The 26429-nt window shown below is 36.5% G+C and overlaps 1 protein-coding gene across 3 annotated transcripts in view; it reads left to right on the top strand.

Moving 5' to 3' along the window:
* Nucleotides 1–26429, top strand: part of LOC135224313 (discoidin domain-containing receptor 2-like) — a 170100-nt gene that overhangs the window by 93098 nt on the left and 50573 nt on the right. For 2 of the 3 annotated variants that reach the window (XM_064263178.1, XM_064263180.1), the window contains exon 2: nucleotides 25154–25885. In XM_064263178.1, the coding sequence (XP_064119248.1) occupies nucleotides 25792–25885 (94 nt within the window). In that variant the 5' untranslated portion in view covers nucleotides 25154–25791. Of the gene's footprint in view, nucleotides 1–15721; nucleotides 15949–25153; nucleotides 25886–26429 lie in introns of all 3 variants that reach the window. The other variant, XM_064263179.1, reaches the window with a different exon arrangement.

Raw genomic sequence — 26429 nt, 5'->3', positions numbered from 1 at the left:
AACACATTACTACTTACGGAATTCACAGACCGATACACATAGTACTACTTACGGAATTCATTGACCAATAGACTTATTACTAACGGAATTCATAGACCAATAAACATATTACCAACCGATTTCGTAGACCAATAGACATATTACCTTTTGGTCGTTGAACAACAGGCTACTTGTTAAAGACTTTAAAGTTATAGACGTACTTTTCCAGAAGCCATGGTCCAATAGACACATATGAGACGTGAAATAATAGTCGTATTATTTTCGCAGGCTTCGAACAATAGACTCATTACTTACCTGTGACACAAAATAGTGGAAGGATTCTCTCGTCTTTCTCTTGCCTTCTTCTCGACCAGAACATGAACATGTGAGGGGCGTTGGGTTGCTAGTCTCATTGGCGTCTGCAAAAATAAATAGATAAATAAATAGTTACAAAGGAAATACAACGGAAATAGAATATGGCAGACTGGTCAGAGATTCAAGTTATAAATAAAGTAAATTTTAAGAGATGGTTAGTCTTTTCTTGAAAAACAGAAGGTTAAATGAGAGAAAATAATCGAGAATATAATTACATAACACCGTGCAAGGTTGAAAGATTCAGATGTGGTAACTATGATATATATAGACAGTTCAACCATTTATTTTCAAAAGAAGGCAGAACTGTACTTATCAACTTAAAGCAGATAGAAAACCTTTTTGCCGAAACAGAGAAAGAAAGATTGCAAGTACAGTAGGTACATAAGAAACTGAAGAGAGAGAGAGAGAGAGAGAGAGAGAGAGAGAGAGAGAGAGAGGAACAAAACGTAGTCCCAGGGAGAAGCTTCAATGAAAGATGAAGGTCCGCCATTGAGGTGGAACGTGTAATGGCGCCATGGGAAGCATACGCGATTAGTTGAATAAACTTCTAAATTGATCTTTGTTCTCTCTCTCTCTCTCTCTCTCTCTCTCTCTCTCTCTCTCTCTCTCTCCCCTATCTTTTGTTCTTCTTCCCCTTTTCTTCATCATAATTCACTCTCTCCCCTCTCCTTTCCCCTCACTACAATCATCATCATCGTCGTCGTTTCTATATATATATTTTTTAGTCTTCCATATTTACCAAGGGTTATATTTTTGTAAATATGTTGTAATGTATTTATAAAGAAAAAATGCCTTTTTTCTATATCAGTCATTATTCATTTTCCTCTTGTCATCAGTTTAATCATTCACTTGTTTATTTTTTTTTTACATTTTTCTACTTTATTCATCTACCGCCAATTTTACTACCTGTATTATTTAATTTTTTTTTTTTTTTGCTTCAAGCTCTTTTCATACTTAATTTTTTTTTACTGGATTCCCCCCCTTTTATAGCTTAACTTTTCATTGCCTCTAGTTTTTATTTGCATTTTTTTTTTAATCAAATTTCATTCAATATCCTTTTTTTTCGCAGTAGTATTCATGATCGTTTTTCACTACGTCTTCCACACGTTCCCCTCTGCTTTATCAGCTCAATCTCCCCCTCTTCCCTATCACCCCCTCTCCCCTTCCCCCTCCGATACAAGGAGGGGAATCCAACCCCCAACCCCCAACCCCCAACCCCCAACCTTTCCTTTCCCCTTGCCCCATTTTATTTCATTACAATCATATCCCGCAGTCTTTCAATTGTCATGATGAGTTCACTTTTGTCTCTGGACACGCCCTCTCTCTCTCTCTCTCTCTCTCTCTCTCTCTCTCTCTGTTTGTCCTTGTTCTTTCGCCCCATACCCTCTCGCTTTTTGTGTTTATCCTCTCTCTCTCTCTCTCTCTCTCCGTTTGTCCTGGATCTTTCTCCTTATACCCTCTCGCTTTGTTTGTTTGTTCTCTCTCTCTCTCTCTCTCTCTCCCCCCGATTGTCCTTGGTCCTTATCCTCATATCCTCTGGCTTTGTTGGTTTATATTTTCTCTCTCTCTCTCTCTCTCTCTCTCTCTGCTCTTGTTCCCTCTCCATATACCCTCTCGTTTTGTTTGTTATTCTCTCTCTCTCTCTCTCTCTCTCTCTCTCTCTCTCTCTCTCTCTCCTCTCCTTTTTTTGTCATTCGAAATGCTCTCTTAATAAATTTCTTGTTCGTTTCACTTAATTTTCGATTTAAATTTTATTTATTCTTTACTATTAATCATTAGTTATATTTTCCTAAATCAACTCCATAATTCATAATTAAAATCTCTCCTATTCTGAGTCAATGCAAATAAATATCAGCACAAATAATTTTTTTTTTTTTATACCTTATTTTCAGCACTTCTAAATTTACCTTCCCCTCCTCTCAGTCACCCCAGTTTGACAGCCCACATTCTCCGTATGCCTCTACTACACCCCCCCCCCCCCCCCCCCCCCCACTCCGTTCAGCTGTCAGGGTCCGTCAAGCAACGCGCGTCGGTCAAGCGGAGTGATGGGATGGCGGTCAATTATCTCATTAAGGAAGAGGGGGTTTCTCTCTCTCTCTCTCTCATCCCCATCGTTTCTTGTTAGGCCTCCCCAGACACTTCTGACATCCAGTAAGTGGATTTAATAGTGACCTGATTTGTCATTATTGATTATTCCATTCCTGTTTAGGTCTTCGAAGGAATAATGCTCCTTTCTAAAATAATAATAGGAAAAATAATAACCTCGGAAGTAATAATATACAGGGAAATATCAAAGCCACAATATGCTTGTGCACGTTATTCAGTGATGATAGCCAATAGTAATTGATAAAGGTATATACAATATTAGTCTTTGGGATATATACTTGACTCTCCTGATTATTGGACTTTTTTGGAATGTGGTGAACTATAACTTACTTTTATTATTATTTTTTTTTTTATAAATTAAAAAAGGTGTCTTTATTCCCAGCATCAGAAAATGCCATCTTAACCAAAAATTTCCCAACATCCCAAATAACGTTACCCAAAATTTGCCATTATCCAGAATTCCTCGGCATCCGGACGTCCTCAATATCCGAAATGTCCGCATGATAATAACCCTTCATTCCCACAGTCATCTTCAGTCGTGTGGGGAAGATGCAATTTTTCATATGGTCGTTTATTATTCCCTTTGATACCCTTTGACCATTGCAGCGATTATAGATACGCGCATTTGCATCTTTTGGCTACCTCTTGTGCTATTCACCTTCCTCACTTAGTAGTAGTGTATATATCTATTTCCCATGTGCATACATACTCACACACACAGACATACACGCACGCCTATATACTCACACATATATACTGTCATATATATATATGTATATATGTGTACATATATATAAATTAAAGATACAATACCATTAATGTTATCTCTCCCTCTCTCTCATTATTATATATATATATATATAATATATATATGTATATATATATATATATATATATATATATATATACTATTTATAATCCAAGGTACAATACTGGTAATATTATCTCTCTCTCTCTCTCTCTCTCTCTCTCTCTCTCTCTCTCTCTCATTACGTCTGATGTACCCAGCAGCAGGGGCTACTATTCTGCTATGCAAGTCATCTATACGCTATTTTCTCAGCATCTGTAGCGCACAGGAGTTATTGGGTTATATTTCCTGTTTTGTTTGTTTGTATATTTGTTGTGTATCTTGTTTAGAGAGAGAGAGATAGAGAGAGAGAGAGAGAGAAGCAGCAGCCGATACTAGTTTCTTGTCATCGTTATGTTATTACAATCATCACATATCTTCCGCCCTTTATGGTGGGTCCTGCTGTAACAACGAGACCTTATCCATACAAAAGTTGCAAATATATAACCTTAATTTCGAGGGTTGTCAAATTTATTAGTGAAATTTCCGTTAAGAATTTGCATAATCGCTGTTTTACATTATACAGAGATGGAGAATGGGGGAAAGAAAAGTTATAGATAATGTACGCTCTTATGGCCCTATGAAATCTAGGCCTACATATATTCAATAAATCGTACTCGATTTGGGTAAAACTGTAAACAATAATATTGTGAACTATATTTCAGTTAATGAATTTAAGTCCTTTGATGCCCCTAGGTATATAAATAGCTATATAAGAACTAATGAGACTTGCAATTAGCTTGAGAGCGTGAGGGCAGCAGCAGATCGCAGTGAGGTCAGGAAAGTCAACAAGGTCAGGTTGTAAGTGACAGATTGATGGATTAATTTATTCAGTGAGAGTCACAACATGAGGGTCATAGACGCTGAAAGAGACTGCGTTAGAATACACACACACACACACACAAACACAAACACACATCCATATATATATATATATATATAATATACACACATAAATGTATATATATATATATATATATATATATATATATATATATATATATATATATGAATTTATCACATCACCGTAGTTCATATACACGCGATTTAAGCTACGAATGTCCTTTAATATCTACTAATTCGCTCTACCTCGGAATTAATATATTTTCATATATTTTAACCGAAGGGGAATTCTTTAGTTGATAAGAAATTCGTCGGTTCATGGGGTCGAACCACGGAACCAAGAATTCAGGACGTACAGTGACGCTCGTTTTGTGTGTCAATAAATGAACTTGTAAATATTGAAATATTCATAGCTTATTTTTTATTAAAAGGCACCAAACAACAACGAGCGATCGATCTTGAAAGAAGGGGGCAATGTAATGAATGAAGAAGGTAATACAAAAAGAAATAAGTTAGTTAGATAATTAGAATTATAAAAGAAAATAAAGTTCATGCAACACGAGCAAATGTTCCAACGACTAGAAATGTGGAGGGACAGCCAGCAAGTTTGAATGTGTGAGTGTTAGAAATATTCAATAAGTGAAAAGGAAAGCAGTGGCGAAACCGCAACATTTTAATTGCATTTGAAAATGAACAAATGACAGCTGAGACAACGACTTGCATATATCATGCGTCCCTGGAAAAGCAAGGCAAGTAAACAATTGTAGACACTGTCTGCTTAATTTTACACGACTCAGCCCAAGAAATTATAAATAGAATGGCAAAATAGGATGTATCACCAAGAAAAAACTACGCGGTAAAATCTTTGTCAATAAAATGTATCCATGTATCTTTTTAAAAAGTGAACGTAGGAAAAAATAAGAATATAGAATGATGAAAATAAAGAAATCGTGTAGAAATAAGCTCAGAATTGAAGAAACTGGAAATTTGTAAATGTCAGGCGCTGTTATCTGGCTTAAACAAGGGAGTGCTGGATTTAATTATTTGTTTCTTCTTCAGCCCCTGAAAAGTTCTCCATTTAGAAGTTTCATTTCCTACACGAAATAAAATCTGTGGGAGACATTTTGCGTGGTTGTATTCTGAACTCGTGGGTCAACTGTTGCGATGAGCTTATTATACCCTTATATTGTGGATTGTGAAACTATCTACTTTCTCGATTAATGTAATAGTCTTTACTTTGAAAATAAAATATAACTATTTGAGATATGGAATCTTGAGATGAATCAGTTGCTGGCGAAATAATACAATTTTCTTCCACTGGGAAAGTATGTCTGAAAACATTGTTATAGTAATACTGCATCCACTATATTTACAAAGAACTCCCGAAACAGCTTATCAACTCAAGTACGAAGGAGAAGGGATATAGGATAGGAAAGTTATCAGAAACTGAGGCGTTGATGAAGTGAAATATTTTCAGGTTTTGATTTAAGGTCAGCAAAGGGCAAATGGGCCTTTGTTTCGATCGGAGACAAAGTCCCTTATGAGAGAGAGAGAGAGAGAGAGAGAGAGAGAGAGAGAGAGAGAAATAAAAGTGCTGAACCGACAGGTGCTATCCCAACATTCCATCGAGACCGAGAAAGGAAGGTGTACAGTAGAGAGAGAGAGAGAGAGAGAGAGAGAGAGAGAGAGAGAGAGAGAGAGAGATCTAGCAACTAAAGCTGTTAGGAACAGCATTTCAAAGGACCGAAGCAGCAAAGCGTTCAGGAGAGAGAGAGAGAGAGAGAGAGAGAGAGAGAGAGAGAGAGAGAAAGCCTTTGGGTGTCTGCATCTCCATAGCGCATAATTAGTGATTAGTCTCCTGTTTCTTGTTTGAACATCGATGGTTTCGGGGGTAAGTCTCTTTCTGTCTGTGGGTAGCCTAGCTTTTTTTTTTTTTTCACGCTTAATTGGGTATTTAATCAATTCAATGGCTTTGCTATCATCTCTCGCCTAAAAGCCAGCAATTCGACCCTTGATATTTCCCAAAACGCCTAAGCCGTGTTTCACAATGTTGCGTAGGACTATGCTCTGTAGTTTCCAGTGGATTTGAGTATTTTAGGTCTTTTTCGCATACATTTTTTTTTTTTTTTTTTTTTTTTTAGTTTTTTGTTTTATAAATCCCAATGTATTTTAAACATTTCCTAAGAAGGCTATACTCACTGATTCCTTACAAATATTCAAGTTTTATTTCAAATGATTTCGTTCAACTCTGCGCTCTTTGATTTCCAATATATTCAAACGTTTTCTCCATATAATAATTCTCTATAATTTTCCAAACATTTCTGCATTTCACGTATAATTCTGAGGTCTACGATGACCATTGTAATAATCTTCTATTTCTCATATATCTTTATTGCTATAGTTTTTTTCTTCATTTTTTCAGTTTATTTCACCATCGTTATTATTATTTCATTCGTTTTGCGGAAGTGAAAGCATTCGTTTGGTTTTCGCCTCTATGGAGAACTGATTGGTTTTTAATGGGATTTTAATAGACCGGGCTTTTTAATCTTGCGGATACGAGTTTGCCATGTAATATGATAAGCGTGATTGTGATTTATAGGCACCGTCAAGCTTTATCGTCTTGATGTGTTCCGGGCATTTTCAAAGCCATTCGTCTTGTTTCTCTTGTGGAAAGAACATTTCGGTTTGCTTTTGCTCAGCGTATTCAGAGCATAAGAACACTTTTGATTTATGTATCTATTTCTCTATACATCTGCATATATATATATATATATATATATATAATATTTGTATGTATGATATGTATGTATGTATGTATGTATATATTTCTTTATGCATCTGCATATACTATATATATATATCTATATATATATATATATATATATATATTATATATATATATATATATATTAATATATAAATTAATTATATATATAAAATGCAAAAGATTTCGCATTTTCAGAAACAAACGTCCCGAGATGTCCGCAATAAGAATCGAATCTTTTCTCCGTTTAATCTTCAACGCAAGAAATCTCCGCTGAAAGACATTCATCTTGATTAGAGACGAAAACTTCATCTCGGCATTTATCTTCTACCCACTGTTATTATGGGTCATTTCTTCCATTAGAAATCCAAGACCCTTTCATTTTATAAAAGCGCGCTTCTGGTTGGTCGGCCATGTCGAACCCACCAATCAAGAAATCCCGAATCCTTTTATTTCGTAAAGGCTCTTCTGGTTGGTCAATCGTGCCGACTCGACCAATCAATAATCGAGACGTCCAGGTATGTTTTCCTCGAACTCGTTTCCAAAGGCTCCGAGACGAAATCGCCGTGCCTGCCGACTCAAACTCTTAAGAGATTTTAATAATCTTTTTTGTAAGTTGAAGGGGCGCGTTTACATCATCCCTTAAGAACACTGGGAGTCGTTGTAGATTAGAGCACTATTTAATACGGGAAGGATGTATATTTAACGCTCGTAGACTTCTGTGCAGACGTTAATATGCGCGTGAATCTTTATGGGTTGGTAATCTCGAATCGTAAACCGTTCAGTGTCTGAATTTAAAAGGGCCAGACGAAACACCATCGTACTTTGTGTATTAATTCACTTAGCAGACGGGTGCCCAGCCGCCGTGTAAAACCGTGCAAATTATGAATCAAAGTGACATCGGCTGAAGGCTGGCGCATTTATTAACTCAAACGCCAACGTAAATTGGCGGGCAAAAACAGAAGAGTCAGTCGGTCCCCTCCCTCGAGATGAATGACGTCACAAAAAAAACCGGTACCAGTAGCGCCACTCAGTTCCAATCTGGCCCTTAGCACTTCACCCCTTGGCACCATAACTCGGTTGACTCTTCCCCCTTTTTTATGTACCTTTCTTTGATCTTAAGTTAATTGATGCTGCTGCAGCAGAAAAACAGAAGCACTTGGAATGCTCGAGAGAGAGAGAGAGAGAGAGAGAGAGAGAGAGAGGAGAGAGAGAGGTGGCGGTTGGTTCGTCGTATACGCACATATTATACAATTCATAGGTGACATTAAAAATTAACGCCCGTGCGTATGTTTGTGTGTATTTGAGAGAGAGATAAGGGGGGGGGGGTGCGTGTGTGGTTTGTGTGTGTATTTGAAAGAGAGAGAGAGAGAGAGAGAGAGAGAGAGAGAACGTTGTTGTGTAGGTGACATTAGGTTCTAGAATGAGAGTGATAGTAGAGGGCAGGAAGCGCGCAATAATAATAAAAGATATTTATCTCCTTATTCGGCAACTGCGAAGACGATGAGTCATGCGGTGGATTCATGTAATGCCAAAAAGAGATACAGAGGAGGAGGAGGAGGAGGAGGACCGATGGCAAGAAAAAGTAAATTTCATTGTGTACAGAGAAATGTAAAGTCACTAAGAGAGATTCTGATTTTGTTTTGTAAGACTGAAAGAGCCCTACAGGAAAGGCCGAAGATCTTATGCTCCTTTGTATCAATTTCCTCGTGGGCAATATCCCCTGTGTCCTTGTTCCATGTGAACAGTTCATCTACTACAATAATAATAATAAATAATAATAATAATAATAATAATTAATAATAATAATAATAATTTGGAATAATAATAATAATAATAATAATAATTATATATATATATATATATATAATATATGTATATATATACGTATATATATACACATATATATGTCTGTGCATGTGTGTGTATTATATGAATATATGTTTATGTATATGAAGATGGTAGTTAACTCCCAGGGAAAATCAGAATAACCAATATATACATATGTATGTATGTACTCTTTCTTTTCATGGTATGCAAGCATGGTTAAGCATAGTTGCAAAGCGCTTGAGTATTTGCACGAGAGAGATGGATGGAGTGGTTTGTGTAGTGGGGTTCGGCGCCCTGCTGACGAACTTTCTGTGAAGGAGGTGTGTGAGTCAGGTAACGTTGGGGAAGTTCATTCCAAATACACCAATTAAAGTTAATAAGGTAGTGGCCGTTGTCTTTTTTTTTTTCCTTGGATTCACCTTGTTGATAAAAACAATCATATGATATCCTATATATTTACTGTATTTATAAATTTATTTATATATATACATACCTGTACGAATGTTTATATTTATATGTGAATTTATTTATTTGTTTTATATGCATATGTATTTTGTTAGGATATACATATATATGAATATATATATATATTATATCATATGTATATATCATATATATATATAATATATATATATATATATATATATACTATATACATAATAAACAAAGTTTTCCTACAAAAAGGTCATCAGCAAGTCTCTGACCTGTAGTGACCCTGAAGTTCCACGGAATTTAAGGCCTCTCTCTGTTTCCGCCACTTATTTGGCCTCCATTTAGCTAGATATAATATCTTTCTCCTTTTCTATCAAAATTAATGTCGCATTATTTTTATCAACCTAGCTTGCGCCGTTCTCTCTTCGCAAGTAAAGCATCTAAAGTCAGTGATTCTTCTTGTAGGTATCCGTACTTTTCAGCCATATCTTTGCCCTAACTCTACATATCGCTATTTATGAATCCTACCTGCCTATGAATTTTATCGCTTGGGAGACAAATACGCTTTTCGCAACTGTAGCTTTTTGGTTTAAAAGCGGACCATAATTTAGTTGTACCACTGCTTCCCCACCCGAACGCCTCCCACCCCCCCCCCCCTAGTTATTACATCTTCCTCCTAACGAACGAACTTGCACGTGCTCTGAATCTTTTAAAGACAGATTACTGTAAAGTTTCCTAACTAGTGCTTTTAGCTTAAAAAGAGAGAGCGACCAACCACCTGTGGTAAGGTAGCAGAGCCCAGCAGAACCCCTACCCCTCTCCTAATTCAAGCGGTGGGTAACGTAATTAACAGGTGGCAAATCTTTCTCAATTTATTTATTCTGTTTTTCTGTTTTAGTCAAACACACGTCAAGGAACACTCCCTTAATTAATGGTCATGTTTTAAGCGCCCGCGGTAGTCTTAAATAACATTATTTTAAGGCTTTCATTTTCAGATTTCAAAGTCGACGAGAATATGAGGTGCTTTTACGAAAGGTAAATTTCAGCCTTCAACCAAACTTTTTCCTTATCAATTTTTATTTTCGTCTTCCTTCGCTGGGTATCTTATCTCGGTGTTGTAATGTTTCTTACGACTTCTTTTTATAATTGGTACGTATTTCAGCAGGTCACGGAATGACCATACACCTCTCCGCTTCGCAATCAACTAAAAAGAAAAAAAAAAAAGAAAAAGAAAGACTGAAAATGTACCCTGTGGTAAGGAAAGTTAATTCGGAATTAGTGCCTCCTGGTACATTTTATGGGTCGTTTTTCTGGCCCAGGATGAGAGAGAGAGAGAGAGAGAGAGAGAGGAGGAGGGAGAGGAGGAAGAGATGAGGAAAGACGAGAGAGAGAGTTTACTCTGGGAAAATTCAATTGTGTTAGCAACTGGATCTGGAAAAAGAAACAGCTGGTTTTGGTCCGAAACGTTACTTGTCGCTCTCTCGTGACAAGAGAAGCAATGTATGAATGCTAATTGCACATTTATGTTATTATTATTATTATTATTATTCAATGTGTGGGTACGTTCCTTTGGAAGGAGCCGAGAGTTCCCGGAATATAAACCCTACAGAGAGCTAAGTGCTTTTGTTATTTCATTACGTTTCACGAAATCAGACAAACAAGTATTTCCACGACGGAGGTATAAGTACATCAGAAAGATATATAATCGAATAAAGAAAGACGAGTAAAATGGATAAAGATTTCTTTTATATTTCAATACGTTTCCGGTACTTTGGAAAACGAGAGACTCGTACAAAAATGCTCTCTGTATTCTGTAACAATTCTTGAAACCGATGGCGAGGTATCGGTACAAAAATGAGCTTTGTATTATGTAACACTTCTTGAAACTGAAAACGAAAAACCCACACAAAAATTCTCCCCGTATTCTGTAACAATTCTTGAAACTATGACCGCTAGAAATCGGTACAGATGCGCTCTCTGTATTCTATAACATTTCTTGAAACCGATAATGAGGTAACAATACAAAAATGCACTTTGTATTCTGTGTAACACTTCTTGAAACTGGATATTAGGAACCCTTACAAAAATGTTCGTTGTATTCCATTACATTTCCAGAACCTATGAAAACGAGAGACCCAGCCTAAAATGCTCTCTGTGTAGATAAATGATTAAACAAGTAAATAAACAGAAGCAGTAGAAAGGCCCAACCAGGCGGAGTATATCCCCCCTGAGGCGTTGGGCGAGAAAAAAGGGGTTGATCTCAAGGCACGAAGGAGGCGCTCGCTGCTACTGCTGCTGTTGCCGCTCTTCGAGAGAGAGAGAGAGAGAGAGAGAGAGAGAAGGCGAAATACGAGAGACTGCAACTCCGGGTTCCTTATGTTTTTTTTCTTTTTTCCTTTTTTTTTTACGTAACAGTATACACCTAGATGCCGGTTTTAGTAGAAGGGGAAGCGGCATTTCTTTTCCTCTTTTTTTTTCTTCTCTCTCTCTCTCGTCTTGCTTTCCGTTTCCTAAACATTTTCCCTGTAGGGTGTGTATGTATTTGTATTAGTTTCCTTATCTCTGTCTCTCTCTCATTTTACTTATTTAGCAGCAGTTTGTTCCTCCTGGTCTCTCTTACCTTCGTTCTTGTCTCACTTTCGTTTCCTAGACATTTTATTTGTGGGATTTTATGTCTTTATATGAGCCTCCTTCTCTCTCTATCTCTCTCTTGTTCAGTGGTAAATTTTTCCATAAGAAATGGATAATTGCAATTAGTTTAATTCGTCGATTTTCTTACTGGAGAAATTACATTTCAAAATGCTTAGTTGTTTACATACTATTTAAATATATTACTTCATGAGTTTATTTCGCCCATTTTTGTTTTATTTTCCCTTTTGCTTTTATGCTGCTGATTAAATTGTCTTTGCCCTTTCAGTAATATTAAATTTGTGCAACCAAGCGTAAAGTTTTCGCATGACGCCTTTCTCTCTCTCTCTCTCTCTCAGCATTTATGAGAAACAGGTGCGCTAACCAAAGTAACAGCAGATTCTGTTGATATAATATAAAATATGCAACTCTCGGAGTTATAAACCTTTCGCAAGCGAATATTTGACTAGACTGGATAGCGTTATGCCTCTCCTATTAAGAAAGAAAATTCGATTTAAGGAAATACTCGGTAGCCCAATTTTTATTTCGAGAAGGCTAACCATTATATTGGTTTTGTGGTCTTATCTAGATTCAGCGTTGCTTGCAGCAAGATGCGAAGGATTATTGCACGTTTCAGGGGCATATGCCCTGAGCTCTACCCTGTACTTTTATCAGACTTTGAAACGGAATGAGCATATTTTAGATCGAAATAATATTTGCGATATAATATATATATATATATATATATATATGTATATATATATATATAATATATATATATATATATATATATATATATATTAATAAAAGGACTGCTCGCCTCTCCTTGGCTACCCATTCTGGGTTCGACCCACCGCAATTGAATAATTACTCAAATATGTGTACCAAAAGGGTGGACAATGAAGTGTAAAGTAGTACACCTAAATATATTTTTCCCTGGGAAATGAACGCGGCTCATCTCGCTCTATTATTAGGTATTATATATATATATATATATATATATATATTATATTTATATATAGTATATATATATATGTATGTATATATATATATATATATATATATATATTATTATATATATATATATATATATATATATATATATATATATATGTATATATATATATAGGTTCCTTGGCTTGCTACCCATCGTAGAGAAATATGTACCACAAAGAGACGCAGGGTAGTACCTGGCCTGTCGTGCCCGGCCAGAAGAGAAATGTAAACATTTGGAGCGCCTAAAAAACGGGAACTTTATAATTGGTGTTTACATTCGAATTTATTAGGATATCAACGGGGGTTTTACCAATGTTAAATGGGTTTGTTTGTACATTGTCTGCCTCCTTCACCTGTTTTCTTCTTCGCCCGGCGCTCGCTCATTGTCTTCGAAGAATGAGAGTTCATTTGTCTTCTGCCTCCGTTTCTAGATTTTTTTTTTCTCTCTCCACGATGCTCAGGAGAATAGCACAGCTGCTGGATAATCTGGGGAGGGTATGATGCCTAAGCTTTTTAATCTCGATTTGCTTGTAATAGTCTAGTCTCCTACCCGGCACCTACCACCGCCCTTTTCTCCTCTCTCTCTCTCTCTCTCTCTCTCTCTCTCTCTCTCTCTCTCTCTTTTACATAGCATTATATTAGTGATTTACTTACATCTTTAATCAGAATTACACTTGTCTCACAAGATTTACTGTGTTTTAACGAGTTAGTTTTAATGACCCTCTCTCTCTCTCTCTCTCTCTCTCTCTCTCTCTCTCTCTCATAGCATTATGTTAGTAATTTACTTACATCTTTATTAGAATTACACTTGTCTCACAAGATTTACTGTGTTTTAACGAGTTAGTTTTAATGACCCTCTCTCTCTCTCTCTCTCTCTCTCTCTCTCTCTCTCTCTGACGTGCGCACATCATGCTTATCAACCGTTCATTTATATTTTCTCTTCCAAGATCAAGGTACCTCGCTCGAGTCTTTGAGAAAAATATGGGGTTTAATATGCTAATAAATTGCACAAAGAGAATTCTAAACTATCTTTGGAATCACGTAGGAAGAGGCAGATCTAAAGATGCGATCAAGGCAGATACGTAGCTTTTTTTTATATTTGTGTTTTATTTTTTTTCCTTCTAACATTCAAAATGAATTTGCAGAGCAAATTTTCACAAACTAGGTGCTCTTCTGTAGAAAAAGTAAAAAGAAAAAAAAAAAACTTGAAGTGAAGGCAAAAATAAGATATTCATGGCATCCTTGAGAAGCATTTACTAACCGATGACCGTTTTTTTTTTTTTTTTTTTTTTTTTTTTTTTTTTTTTTTTTTTTTTTTTTTTTTTTTTTTTTTATTGACGATCCGGTGTAGCCTTTGGCAATCAGCCTAGATATCAAGCATTGTCCAGATGTATTACAGTAAAAAAAGAAAGAGAGAGAGAAGAGAGAGAGAGAGAGAGAGAGAGAGAGAGAGAGAGAGTGACTTTAAACGTAAGAACTTCAGCTAAGTGCTATTCGATATGTAGAATCGCGGATAAATGCAATTCTTTCTCATGTTTATTTATATGTCGTCATCATTACTTGGTCCAAGAAATCAATATTATAATATATGTTTACTATTTGTGAATCCGCTTCACTTTATACTTCCAGTCAAATTGGTAACAAACTCCTATTAAAGAATATTACATTAATAATAGATTTACCAAGTTACGATTGGATATGTGTTGATGTTACTGTACTTGAAAAATCTTGCTGTTGTAGTACATGTTGCGTGCATACCTAATGCTGTTCTAGAGGCCTCCTGCATATGCGGAGATGGTAAGGAATGCCTGACATCTTTTGCTGTACACTATTGTGGAAATGCAATTCCCATATCTGTAAGTCACCAGCATTCAAGGACATTTTATCTTTTCGACATTAAATTACCAGTTGAACCACCGTCTCATTATCTGATGACTGACCAACTTCGACAATTTTGTTTTAATGAGGGATTATTATTGCCGTGCCCCTGGAATTAGTGAGTACTAGCCTTCCAAGAACACCAGCATTATTATTCAAGTACGAATTTAAGGATGTGATGTTAAATTTAAATATATATACAAATACATATAACCTTTAAATCTACGGTAGAAAAGGTAAAGTAATAGGGACTTGGAACAAGCGTGAACTTGAAAATGTAGAATATATACTATAAAAGCACTTGTTCCAAGTGTGAACTGGAAGATGTAAAATTAATATTACGAAAGTACTTGTTCCAAGTCCCTGTTTCGCTTATCTTTCTACCGAGGATTTAAGGATATTCTCAAGTACGTGTTCCTTCGTGCTACATTGGATATATATATATATATATATATATATTATATATATATATATATATATATATATATATATATATATATATATATATATATATATATATATATATATATAATGTGTGTGTGTGTGTATCCACGTGTGTGATATTTGATATTCATTGATGGTTGTCTTCCATAAACGAATATACTCAGGGAAACATCTCCCGACCAGAACATATCAATTTAATATTAAGCGGATCCTGGAATAACCACAATAAATCTCGCGTCTCCTCCTCCTCTTCTTCTTATTCTTCCTCCTTTCTAACATAGTAATTGAAATGTGGGCCTCACCAGGTACCTGTTATGAGAAGCCGAAGAGCTCTTTGAAATGCGCCCCCAACCCTTTTCATAACATCTCGGTATACGCCCGTATGTTTCCTCACGCCCACTTTCGAAACCAATTGCCTTCTATAAAATCGAGTTACTTGGTGTTACGCCACACGTGTGCGTAATGTAGTTGCGTACAGGAGGTCGCTTCTGTGTATTGCACTTAGAGTTGAGTAGCAGATGGATTTAGATTAAGTGTGTGTGTGTGTGTGTGAGTGATTCTACGCTCGTGTCACTTTCACTGATCTGTTTATTTTCCAGGCTGACGTATCAAGGCCGTAGCATTTCATGGCAGCGTCAGGAGATGAGATCCAAACACGGAATCTGTTAGGCAAGTGTTTTGTGAAGCGAAATTTTTTCGCCGTGGTATCGAGAAGCCGAGATGAGCAGGGCTGCCTAAAATACGGCTTTCTCTTATCTTGAAGAGCTTTTCTCGGATTTTCATGTCTGTCTTACGAATCATCCAGTAGATGCAATAATGAACCGAGGTGGGTAGAATAGTCCAAATTACATACATTATGTCTATCTATCTATCTACCAAGCTAATATATATATATATATATATATATATATATATATATATATATATATATATATATATATATATATATATATTATATATATCTATTATCCCATAGTTTTGGCACATCTATATCTTCAGCATCGAGAATCAATAAATACATTTTTAGCAAAGGTATATTTCCACCATCGAGGACCTTTGCTGTTGCGAGACAGCCTAATGTATTTATTTCTGTCAATCGGCCCCGTCCATTTTGAAGTCACTTGGTCCTTTGATTTTGGGGTCTTCGCGTGTCTTGCCTGACTCCATTTGCAAACTCCGACACTAACTTTTCGTCAAACTACCTCTGCAAATAAGAAACATTCATCAAGGCATGTAGCGGGATCTTTGTACCGAATATTCTCTCTCTCTCTCTCTCTCTCTCTCTCTCTCTCTCTCTCGTCTCAATCTCTCTCTCTCTACTTTACCCTTGCAACGAACTTCCTATTTCAGTTTAACAATCACTCCCATAATCGCAATCAAAGTCGTTCGAGTGCACTTCCTTTGTTATTCTCTCTCTCTCTCTCTCTCTCTCTCTCTCTCTCTCTCTCTCTCTCTCTCTCTCTCTCTCTCAAGAGTTTACCACCTATATTATTTATATATGGTTTTCACTATCAGTGGCCTGGACATTGTGACACAGGATAATTTCTAATCTGTCCGTTACTTCACACACACACACAAACACACACACACACACACACACACACACACACATATATATATATATATATATATATATATATATATATATATATATATATATATGATATTATATATATATAGGTTTGGAAAGACATAGAAACTGCTTAATTTCTGTGTACATTTTTTCCACTATACAAAAGGAGTCTTTCGTAAAAAACAGCTTTACAATGTCAGTCTTTCTATTACTCCTTCAGTGTACACACTGCTGCATACTTCGTGTTTTAGTTTTCTCCCTCTCCACTCTTATTCTCTCCCTCTCTCTCTCGTCTATTTTCTTCTTTCTCCCCTTTTCGTATTCTTATTCGCTTTTATCTTTCTCCTCTATTTTACTGTCGTTTCCATGTTTTTTTCCCTCTCTTTCTTCTCTCCCACGTGTTTTACGTTTTACGTTTTGCTCTTCACCCATTGATTGATTTTCTATTTTGTATCTATTCAATCTTAGCATTTTCTTTCCTTTCCCTAACTCTATTAACACATCTCATGGCATATCTTCTTCTGTTATTTTACCTCCGCATCTTTTTTTATATTATTTTCCTTTCCTTTCTCGCCATTTTACTTTCCTTCCTCCCCTTTAGTTCTCATTTTACCCTCCCTCTGCCTTTTTTACTTTCAACTTTCTCAACTACCCTTTTCCCTTTTACTTGTGACATTCCGGCCTTTTGTGCATTCTTAAAACAACTCTCGGGACCACTTCTCTGTTCGGACTTTCCTTCCTTCCCTCTTATTTATCTCCCTTCTCGCTGTGAATCTGTGATTTTTACTCCTTTTTTTTTACTTGTTTTTTATTTATTTAATTTTTTTGATTTCTCAGCACATCAACATTGACCCTCAGTTGCACTCATTGCATTTCCTCAGTCGGCTTCTGCAAACGTTCCTAACTTTCGGAAGTTCTTCCTCTTCTCTTCTTCTCTTCTCCTCATCTTTCCTCTCCTCTCCTGCTCTCTCTCTCTCTCTCTCTGCACTGTATGTATTTGAATGCCAATACTCCACTACATCTGTATCTATCTATCTATCTATCTTATCTATCTATCTATCTATATATATATATAATATATATATATATATATATGACTGGCGGTAAAAATGTTCTGTAACAACAGAATTCCATCTAATAAAAGGAGCCCATAAAAAACACCAAAATGTAGAGAGAAAAAGTACTATAATTTCAGAGACTGCTGTCTCTCTCTTCAGGTATATGAATGAGAAAAGTTTACAGAAAAGGTGGTATTTATACCAAGAGATTCGTCCACAAGTAAGCCAATTTAGGTCACCCCCGCTGATAATCTTCCTTAATCTTCTTAAGCGTTGGTTGAATGAACACTGCGTCGACGATATCTGATATCCAATTCCCTTTTGAGATGTTCATTCCTGCTTCTCTTTATTAAGGCCGATTCCATCATTTGACTCTTGTACCGGCAGTTGCTGCTATAAATTACACGTGACATATTCCAGTTTATTCTATGGTTATGTTCATTTATATGGTTGAAAATAAGCCGGAGTTCTGTTGTCCATACCTAACTGACCGTTTGTGTTGTATTAATCTCTGAGGAAGTGATTTACCTGTAAATCCGATGTAAGATTGGTCACAGTCCTGGCATGGGATCTCATATACCCCAGAGTCTTTGGGAGATGTCTTTTGTTGGACGTTAATCAGGGATTTGGCTAAGGTATTTGGGTAGGTAAATGCAAAAGGGTTGGATTTCCCAAGGATGTGAGTTACTCTCTAATCGTCTCCAGGTGGGGAATTTTTATTTTATTGTTGGGTGTGTCTCTGGTCTTGTCTTTAGGGGGTCGGTAGAAAATTACGTTTGCTTTTTTTTGAATTGCTTTCTCAATTATATGGTCAGGATACTTTAAAGATGAAAGTTGCTTGCGAATTAGTTCAAATCCTTTTTCCAGGAAATCTGGGGAACAAATTCGTAAGGCTCTTAAGAATAGGTTGCTAGCTACACCTATCTTGATAGTATTGTCATGATAGCTAAAGTAGTGAATATATGAAAGTGAGAACGTTGGTTTTCTGTATATGGGTAAATTTGTATTCTGTCGTGTCTCTGATTATTAAAACATCAAGAAAAGGAATTTTGTTGTCTGTTTCCCATTCAACTTTAAATTTGATGCTGGGCACTAATGCGTTTAATTTTGAGAGGAATTTTTTTATTAGATATATTATATATATATATATATAATATATATATAAGTATATGTATATACAATATATACATATATATATATATATATATATATATATATATACCTATATATATATATATATATATATATATGTATACATATATATATATATATATATATATATATATATATATATATACATATAGTTTTACACTACCTGGTCACTTTTACCTTAGCTATTTGCATTTCTCCTACACATCTTCTTTCATCGCATGCATTTCCATTTCCATGCATGCATCGTTCCTGCTTGTATGCGCCTTTTCCTTTAACTCAGTCTTCAATCTTCTTCCCAAACATTCCCGTTTTTCTCTCAGCTCGGCTGATGTTTCCATTTCATGCGTTCTCAGTTGTTCATTCTGTCCGTGTTTGCCATTTCTCATTCCCCCGAGTCTTTGGGAATGCAACTGCAACCCCGTTTTTTCTTTCGAATTTGCCTCCCCCCGTTCAAATCTGTGCATTTCTCTTCCTCTCTCACTTCCCACCCCCCCATCTCCTTGTTGCGTCATTCCTCCCATCCACATATCTCCCACGCCTTCCGCGGCCTTAACTATGCTGTGCCCCGGCCCCAGATATTTATGTCTGTCGTTTTTTCTTTTTTTTTTTTTTTTTTTTTTCTTTTTTAGTCTCTGCTTCTGTCCCTCCACCCTCCCTCAGAAAAAAAAAAAAAAAAAAACGCAACCGTTCCCCCCCTTTCAGTAGGCATATCACCCCTTCTCCAATCCTAAAAATGGATTATTTCTCCCCTCCCCCCTTCTAAGTTCGTTTCATCTACCTCCCTCCCCCCCCCCTCAAGAGGATCATCCCTCACCTCATCAAAATCCGCATCACCCCAATCAGTCCAAAAAGGGGACATTTCTAATTACCGGCTCTACATTAATCCCCCCCCCCTCCCCCAAGGAAATCACATTTAACCCCTCCTGCCACTCTCACCACGTGCCTAAAAGAGAAGAGTCTCCCACCCATTCAAAATAACTCTTTCTCAGAGAAAGAAAAAAAAAGAGGTTAACCCCACAAAGTGGGCGCCAGCCTGCTATAACCCCTTCCCTCAACAAAAGGAACTTTACCCCCACCTAGTGTGCATCTCCCCCCACCCCCCTCAAAAAGGAAGGTACAACCCCGTCTAGGTCGCATTCACCACTGCATCACCTTAAAAAAAAAAATAAAAAAATTACGGAACATCCCCCAGCACCCAAGTCTGCATAACAGCTGCCAGCCCCCTTCCTAAAAATAAAAAAAAAAAAATAAAAAAAAAAACTGCTGGAAATTAAGTTCGTATCGCCCCCTTCCCCACACCTTCAAAAATACAGATTAACCCCGCCTCCCACTACGCATCAACCCCCCCCCCCCCTCCCCCATCTTCTGCCTTCCCTGAAAAAAAAATTACAAGAAAAAAAAGGAAAAACAAAAGGCCCGTCTCCCCCCCTTCCAGCCACCCTGCAGCTGGGAGTTATAAAAGGGAGTAACACACGTCAAACTTCGTCGGCGATTGTCTTGCAGGCTCGCTGTTGAGGCAGTTGAGAGCAATTGGGAGCAATTTGCGTTTGGTTTAGCTACAGCAGAGGCAATGGGATCTCTCTCTCTCCCTCTCTCTCTCTCTCGCTTCTTATTTGTCTGTTTGTTTGGGTCGCCCTGAACGCTCGCTACTGCGGAGGCGGCTCGGTTTCGCTTTGTTTAATTGGTCCAACTTTGATTCGTTCTGAAATCGATTCCCCTGTGTTTCGAGTGGCTAGGTATCTGTGGCTTTTGTTTTCCGGGTGAATTGTTTTTTATATATATATATATATATATTTGTTGATGCTTTTTAATATGTTCTGTCGGTTGGGTGGATGCCCAGGAAATGGTTTCATATTTTGTGCAGTAGACACATAGATTATATATATATATATATATATATATATATATATATATAGTATATATATATATATATATATGTCTACTGCACAAAATATGAAACCAAATATCAAATGCATACATACAGCACATTTGTCATGCATCATTTCCTGTTCCAATTACCAATTTCTGGAGGGGCGTAGAACATCCTTATCTGTGTGTGTGTGTGTGTGTGTGTGTGTGTTTCACATATTTAACCACATTATCTTTATTCTTATTTGAATTGATAACTTTGTACGTTTCCAACCGCAAAACGAGTTGGAACGTGATGATGTACTACCAATGGTCTTATACATTTTCAAGATAGTGTAATATGTTATAACTTTTAAAGTTTGTCACATTTGGATTATGTATTGTCTTCTAATGTTATCTTTAGGGTCAATAATAATAATAATAATAATAATAATAATAATAATAATAATAATAATAATAATAATAATAATAATAATAATAATAATAATAACTCTTGATTAATTTCTCCACCATCCTCTTGTGGGATCTTTACTTTGGATTATGAATTGTGTTCGAACTTATCTGTAAGGTCAGTTTAATAATAATAATAATAATAATAATAATAATAATAATTAATAATAATAACTGTGAATGTTTTCCTTTTATCTTCTTGCTGCATCTCTACTTTACTTTGGTAACTTCAGCCTCTCAGCAATTAAATACTTTGACTCATAATGTAAAAGGAGAGTCAGAAGTATTTTAGGCCACAACGATCATGCCCGCTTGATACATTGCGCGTCAGTTCTCGGTGTTAAATCATATAGTAACTCATGGTTCCTACGTACAGGCACGTTGCATCTAAAAGGAAAATGTGAAAAGGGAGAGAGGTAATGATTGAAAGTCAAATTCAAAATCAAATTGCTTCTCTACTCTTATGAAATAGAAAATATTAATGTAAGAAGAGAGATAATCTTTGAAAACTATGTGGAACTTCATACTGTATACTGATAAAAATCTAATGGGAAATATTGAAAATAGAGAGAGAACATTTTATTGAAACTATATGCAAAATCATAGTGATTACATACGAAAATAAAAACTAGGAAATATTAAAAGTAAGAAAGATAAAACATCGTAAGGTGGACGGAAACAATAAGGAAGAAAGAGCGAAAAATATTGGAGAGAGAAAAAGATGAGAATAAAAAGGAAAAAAAAGAAAAAAAAACAGAGTGACATACTCAAGCTGAGTTCCTCCTCTTTTGGGCGAACAACCACACAACAATGGCCTGTGTATCCTTGCTGGCTCATGAATGGGGGTGTCAGATAGAAGTGCCATAACAGAGTGTCATCTATCTCATGGCTGGGGGGGGGGGGGGGTGGCCACAGCCGGACTTCAACATCCTCTATGGGTGCGCTGTTGCCTCTTGCTACCAGATTTATGGGGCACGGCTGTTGCCATTTTTATCTTTTTTTTTTTTTAGTAACTAATTTCTGCTACTCCTGAGATGAGCCGTATGTGGAAGGTCTACTACTGTAATCCACGAGGCTGTTTTGTTATGGCTGACTTTCTGCAGAGCAGCTGTTTGTGCGTTTGTCATTTTCAGTTTCATGTTAGAAAAAAAAAAAGAAACGTTAACTCTCGTATAGTTTTTTTTTTAACGTCATATATTTTTATATTAGGATGATATTTGTATTTATAATGACATCTAATTTTAATATAGTCCAGATATGTAAAATGTGTTTATTCCAGTTTTTTGTTTTAACGTAATAATTCCAATTCTTCAAACCATGTTTTAAATTTTTCTCTTTACTCCGATATCTGAAAAAACGGACATATCATTAATAGAATAACTGAAAAAGGTATATTAACAATTTCTTTTATTATCTCGGGTTGTACAGTTAATTACTAAGCTAGCCATTTAGTATTATGTGTCTATGACATGTAAGCACTATGCCATCTTCCTTTTATATGTTAGGACGATTTGCAAAACCTGTATATGTATGTATATAATATTATATATATATATATATATATATATATATATATATATATATATATATATACATATATATAGATAGAAAGATATATAGATAAATGATAAATTACATATACATTTATAATTATGTATGTATATATATTATTTACATTAAAATTTATATATTCACGAGCTTACCCGAGTAATTCATTCTCTCACTTTACAATAAATACAAATCCCAATGAGTTTGCTTTTACCAAAAGCAGTCGTATTTTTATACAGAAACGAAATTTTCAGAATGAATTCGGTGCGTCTGATGACTCACGGACACGCATGGCCGCGTCATCAAATGCTGGAATGTCATCTTTTCTCCATTGCCTTAATCCTTCGAGAGAGGGTTTGATTTATTTGTTTTTATATCAAACCTCGTTATGTAGTTGCGTCGTGAAATCCATTTCCCGAACGCACTGTCTGTTTTCATAAGGTACACGATTGCCTTTGCAGTTCGTGATGACGAGAACCTCATTGTATTTGTGCTCCTTTGTTTCTGAATGGACGGTACGTGGGCGAGAATCCCCGACAGTTGCAAATGACCCTCTTTGTGAACACATCCGACCCGGAGTACCTCATACACTGCGATCTTGTCTCCCAGAACAACGTCGGAATACGTTTATTCTCCGTTCGGGCGAAAACAGTCCCGGTTGTGATAGAAAATGTCAAGATGGGGAAAATGTGAACTCCCTTAAATTTTGGGCCCTCGCTACCCAGCTCGTTATTCGAGCGGCGTTCTCTGATTGTGTGGTAAACAGCGCCGATAATCGGCCACAAATCGCGCCATAAACGCGCCATACAGCCTCGCTATTCAGCCGCGGTTCGCGCTCCTCAGTCGCAGAATTTCATTATTCGGCTTCTATTTGGTGGGCCTCAGATATTCTGCAAAGAAAGAAATACGCACGTGTTCTCGCTACTGGGAACACCAGCAGAAAAATAATGTGTAAAGGTCTAATTTCTTACTAACGTTTACATCCCTAGTGGTTAGTATTACCCTATACTTGTTGATTTGGCCAGACATGCTTGAAGACTTGTAATTATTCTTCATTCGCTTTTCTATTAACATGAAAATAAGATGTATCGTTGAATTTTGTCGTTCGTACTGGAGACATTCACTGCGAAACCTACACGTTTATAAAGCAGACCCGTTTTGTTTAGGATGGGTTTAGTACATTTAACCTAAGTTGTTCTGACGCTCTGTTGTGTTCGACGACTCTCTCATTTCTTACTATGGGCTCGCTTGCCGTAATCAGAGCGATCGTGAATAAAGTCGTCGTGGACGAAACTCCATAATTCGACCAACGACTTCCTCGTCGCGTGGCTAATTACCCAACAACACCAGAGGCGCTATGGACTACCAAATGGTCTTTAATGGCGGCCGATGGAACGATAGCGTCGGAGAGCATCGCCAACGGCCCACTCTAAAGGATCCGATCCCGTTGATAAAGGGGATTCTAACACCATCAGACAAGGATGGTTCATGAAAGGAGTGTTGGGACGGTCTTCAAGGGTCCGTGGAAGGGATAAGTGGATAGTGCGCAGGATTATCTGGGTGGATATACTTGTTATTTGGCTTGTAATGGCCCCTGCAAGGCGGTGTTTTGGAAACTTGCATTAGCGATACTTTTTGTTTTTGCTGACTTCGGATTTTACTTCCCTGGGCTGTTTTCTGATTCAGCGCGATAACTATAGACCTTAGGACGAATGGAATTCTTACTTCAGTCTCTTTCTGTTTTTGTTTATATATATATATATATATATATATATATATATATATATATATATATATATTATATATATATAAAACTAAATCACGAAAATTTGGAACGTGATGAATAATATACGAATAGAGGTAGAAGCCACGAAGGAAAGTAAAACAATGGAGCGCTGCAAGATCTTTCGACTCAACGTCCTTTTATTTAGGTACGTTGAGTCGAAAGATCTTGCAGCACTCCATTATTTCACTTCCTTCGTGGCTTCTACATATATATATATATATATATATATATATATATATATATATATATATATATATATGTGCATACATACATAGTAGATTTATATATATTATATATTTATATGTGTGTGTGTATGTAAATGTGGAGAAGAACATGAAGACATTGGCTAAGTGCAATGCTGAAGCCTATGATTACAAAATTCTGGAAGATGTGGGCTAAAGTTACAGAAACTAGTATGTATAAATATATATTTATACAGTATATGTATGTGTATGTATATATGTAAGTATGTAGTGTGTGAGAGAGACTGAGAAACAGAGAAAGAGTGGATGCCATTGCGCCATTGTATGTTTTTTTTTAATATACATATTAATTTCACCTTAAGCTAATATTTTTTTCATTTCTTTCTTTACAGGTGCGTTGCTGTATGAGGAGTTACCTAACGACCTAACAGTGCTGTGCTAATCTGAATGTGATTCACACAAGTGATGTTGTGACGAAGTGTTTCAAGGTGGTTTATTTGTCCAAACCAATCATTTCATTTTAGTTCTACGAAACCTCCTAATATATCTTTGAAAACAATTATTCGAAACAAATAAACTATCAGGTTTGTGTAAAGATTTCTGTGACTTTACCGAGTGTAGATGTTATCTAAAACGGAAATAGCAAACGAATAGTGAAAAAGGAATTTTTGTGAAATACATAAAAAATCAAGAGAAGAAAAGAGTTAAATATCTAAAGCCAATAAGGTAAAAGAAAGAAAAAAATTGAATTGTCAAACCCCGAGAAAATAATAAGTCATGTGACATTCCAAGAGAAACGTGAATGTGTTTAATACAGGTGTTACCCGGAGGTCACTTCGCCAACCCTTCCTACCTGGTCCTTTTCCCCCTCGTTAGAGAATGCCCGCGAGTGTTCAGTGTTGACACCGAGTAGTCTCCAACGGATGTGCCATGAGGGCTGGAAAGCCATCGACAGGCAGATGTCAGCAAAACCGAGTCAGCAGAGACGGCAGATGAGTCTTCAACAGACGCCCGTTTACGTCTGCTGACTATGAGGCCTTTTCTGTTGGAATCGCTGTTCCTGAGGTCTCTCCTGCTGGCGCTGACGGCGCCTCTTACGTTCGTCTCAGCATCGCTAACCACAGGTAATTGGAAGAGAGAGAGAGAGAGAGAGAGAGAGAGAGAGAGAGAGAGAGAGAGAGAGAGAGAGAGAATGTCTCTCTGTTTTTCAAGCAGAATATAAAATTTATATTTTTTTAAATTGTTTAAATCGATTATTTACAGTGATGGAAAGATGTTAACCTGTGTACACACACAGTTGTGATTCAGGTAGGCCTAAGCATAAAACTAGTTTAGTTTAACTTCCATTAGAATCTTTTCGGGCTAGTTTTCTTCCTTTTTTTCCATCCTTAATCATTCAAAATCTTGTGGAATTCGTTTTGCGTATGCCAAAGAGAAATTTATTGCCATGATAACACGGTCACGTGAAGTTATTACAACTTGTGAACTTTCAGGCCCCAAATTTGAGCATCAAGTGGCTTGAAGAGGATTCAGCTACCGGCACCACCATCGCTTTGTTTATCACCTCCTGCCGTAACAATAATCCACCACCATACCCTCTTCCCCCTTCGATTCGTGGTGTCTAGTGGATTATATTCTATAAACCAAATAGCTATTAGGTTTAACGAA

This window comes from Macrobrachium nipponense, chromosome 12 (assembly GCF_015104395.2).
Source record: "Macrobrachium nipponense isolate FS-2020 chromosome 12, ASM1510439v2, whole genome shotgun sequence".
NCBI classification, from domain to species: domain Eukaryota; kingdom Metazoa; phylum Arthropoda; class Malacostraca; order Decapoda; family Palaemonidae; genus Macrobrachium; species Macrobrachium nipponense.
The sequence above is the reverse complement of the archived record's forward strand: the minus strand, read 5'-3'. Positions and strand labels throughout refer to the sequence as shown.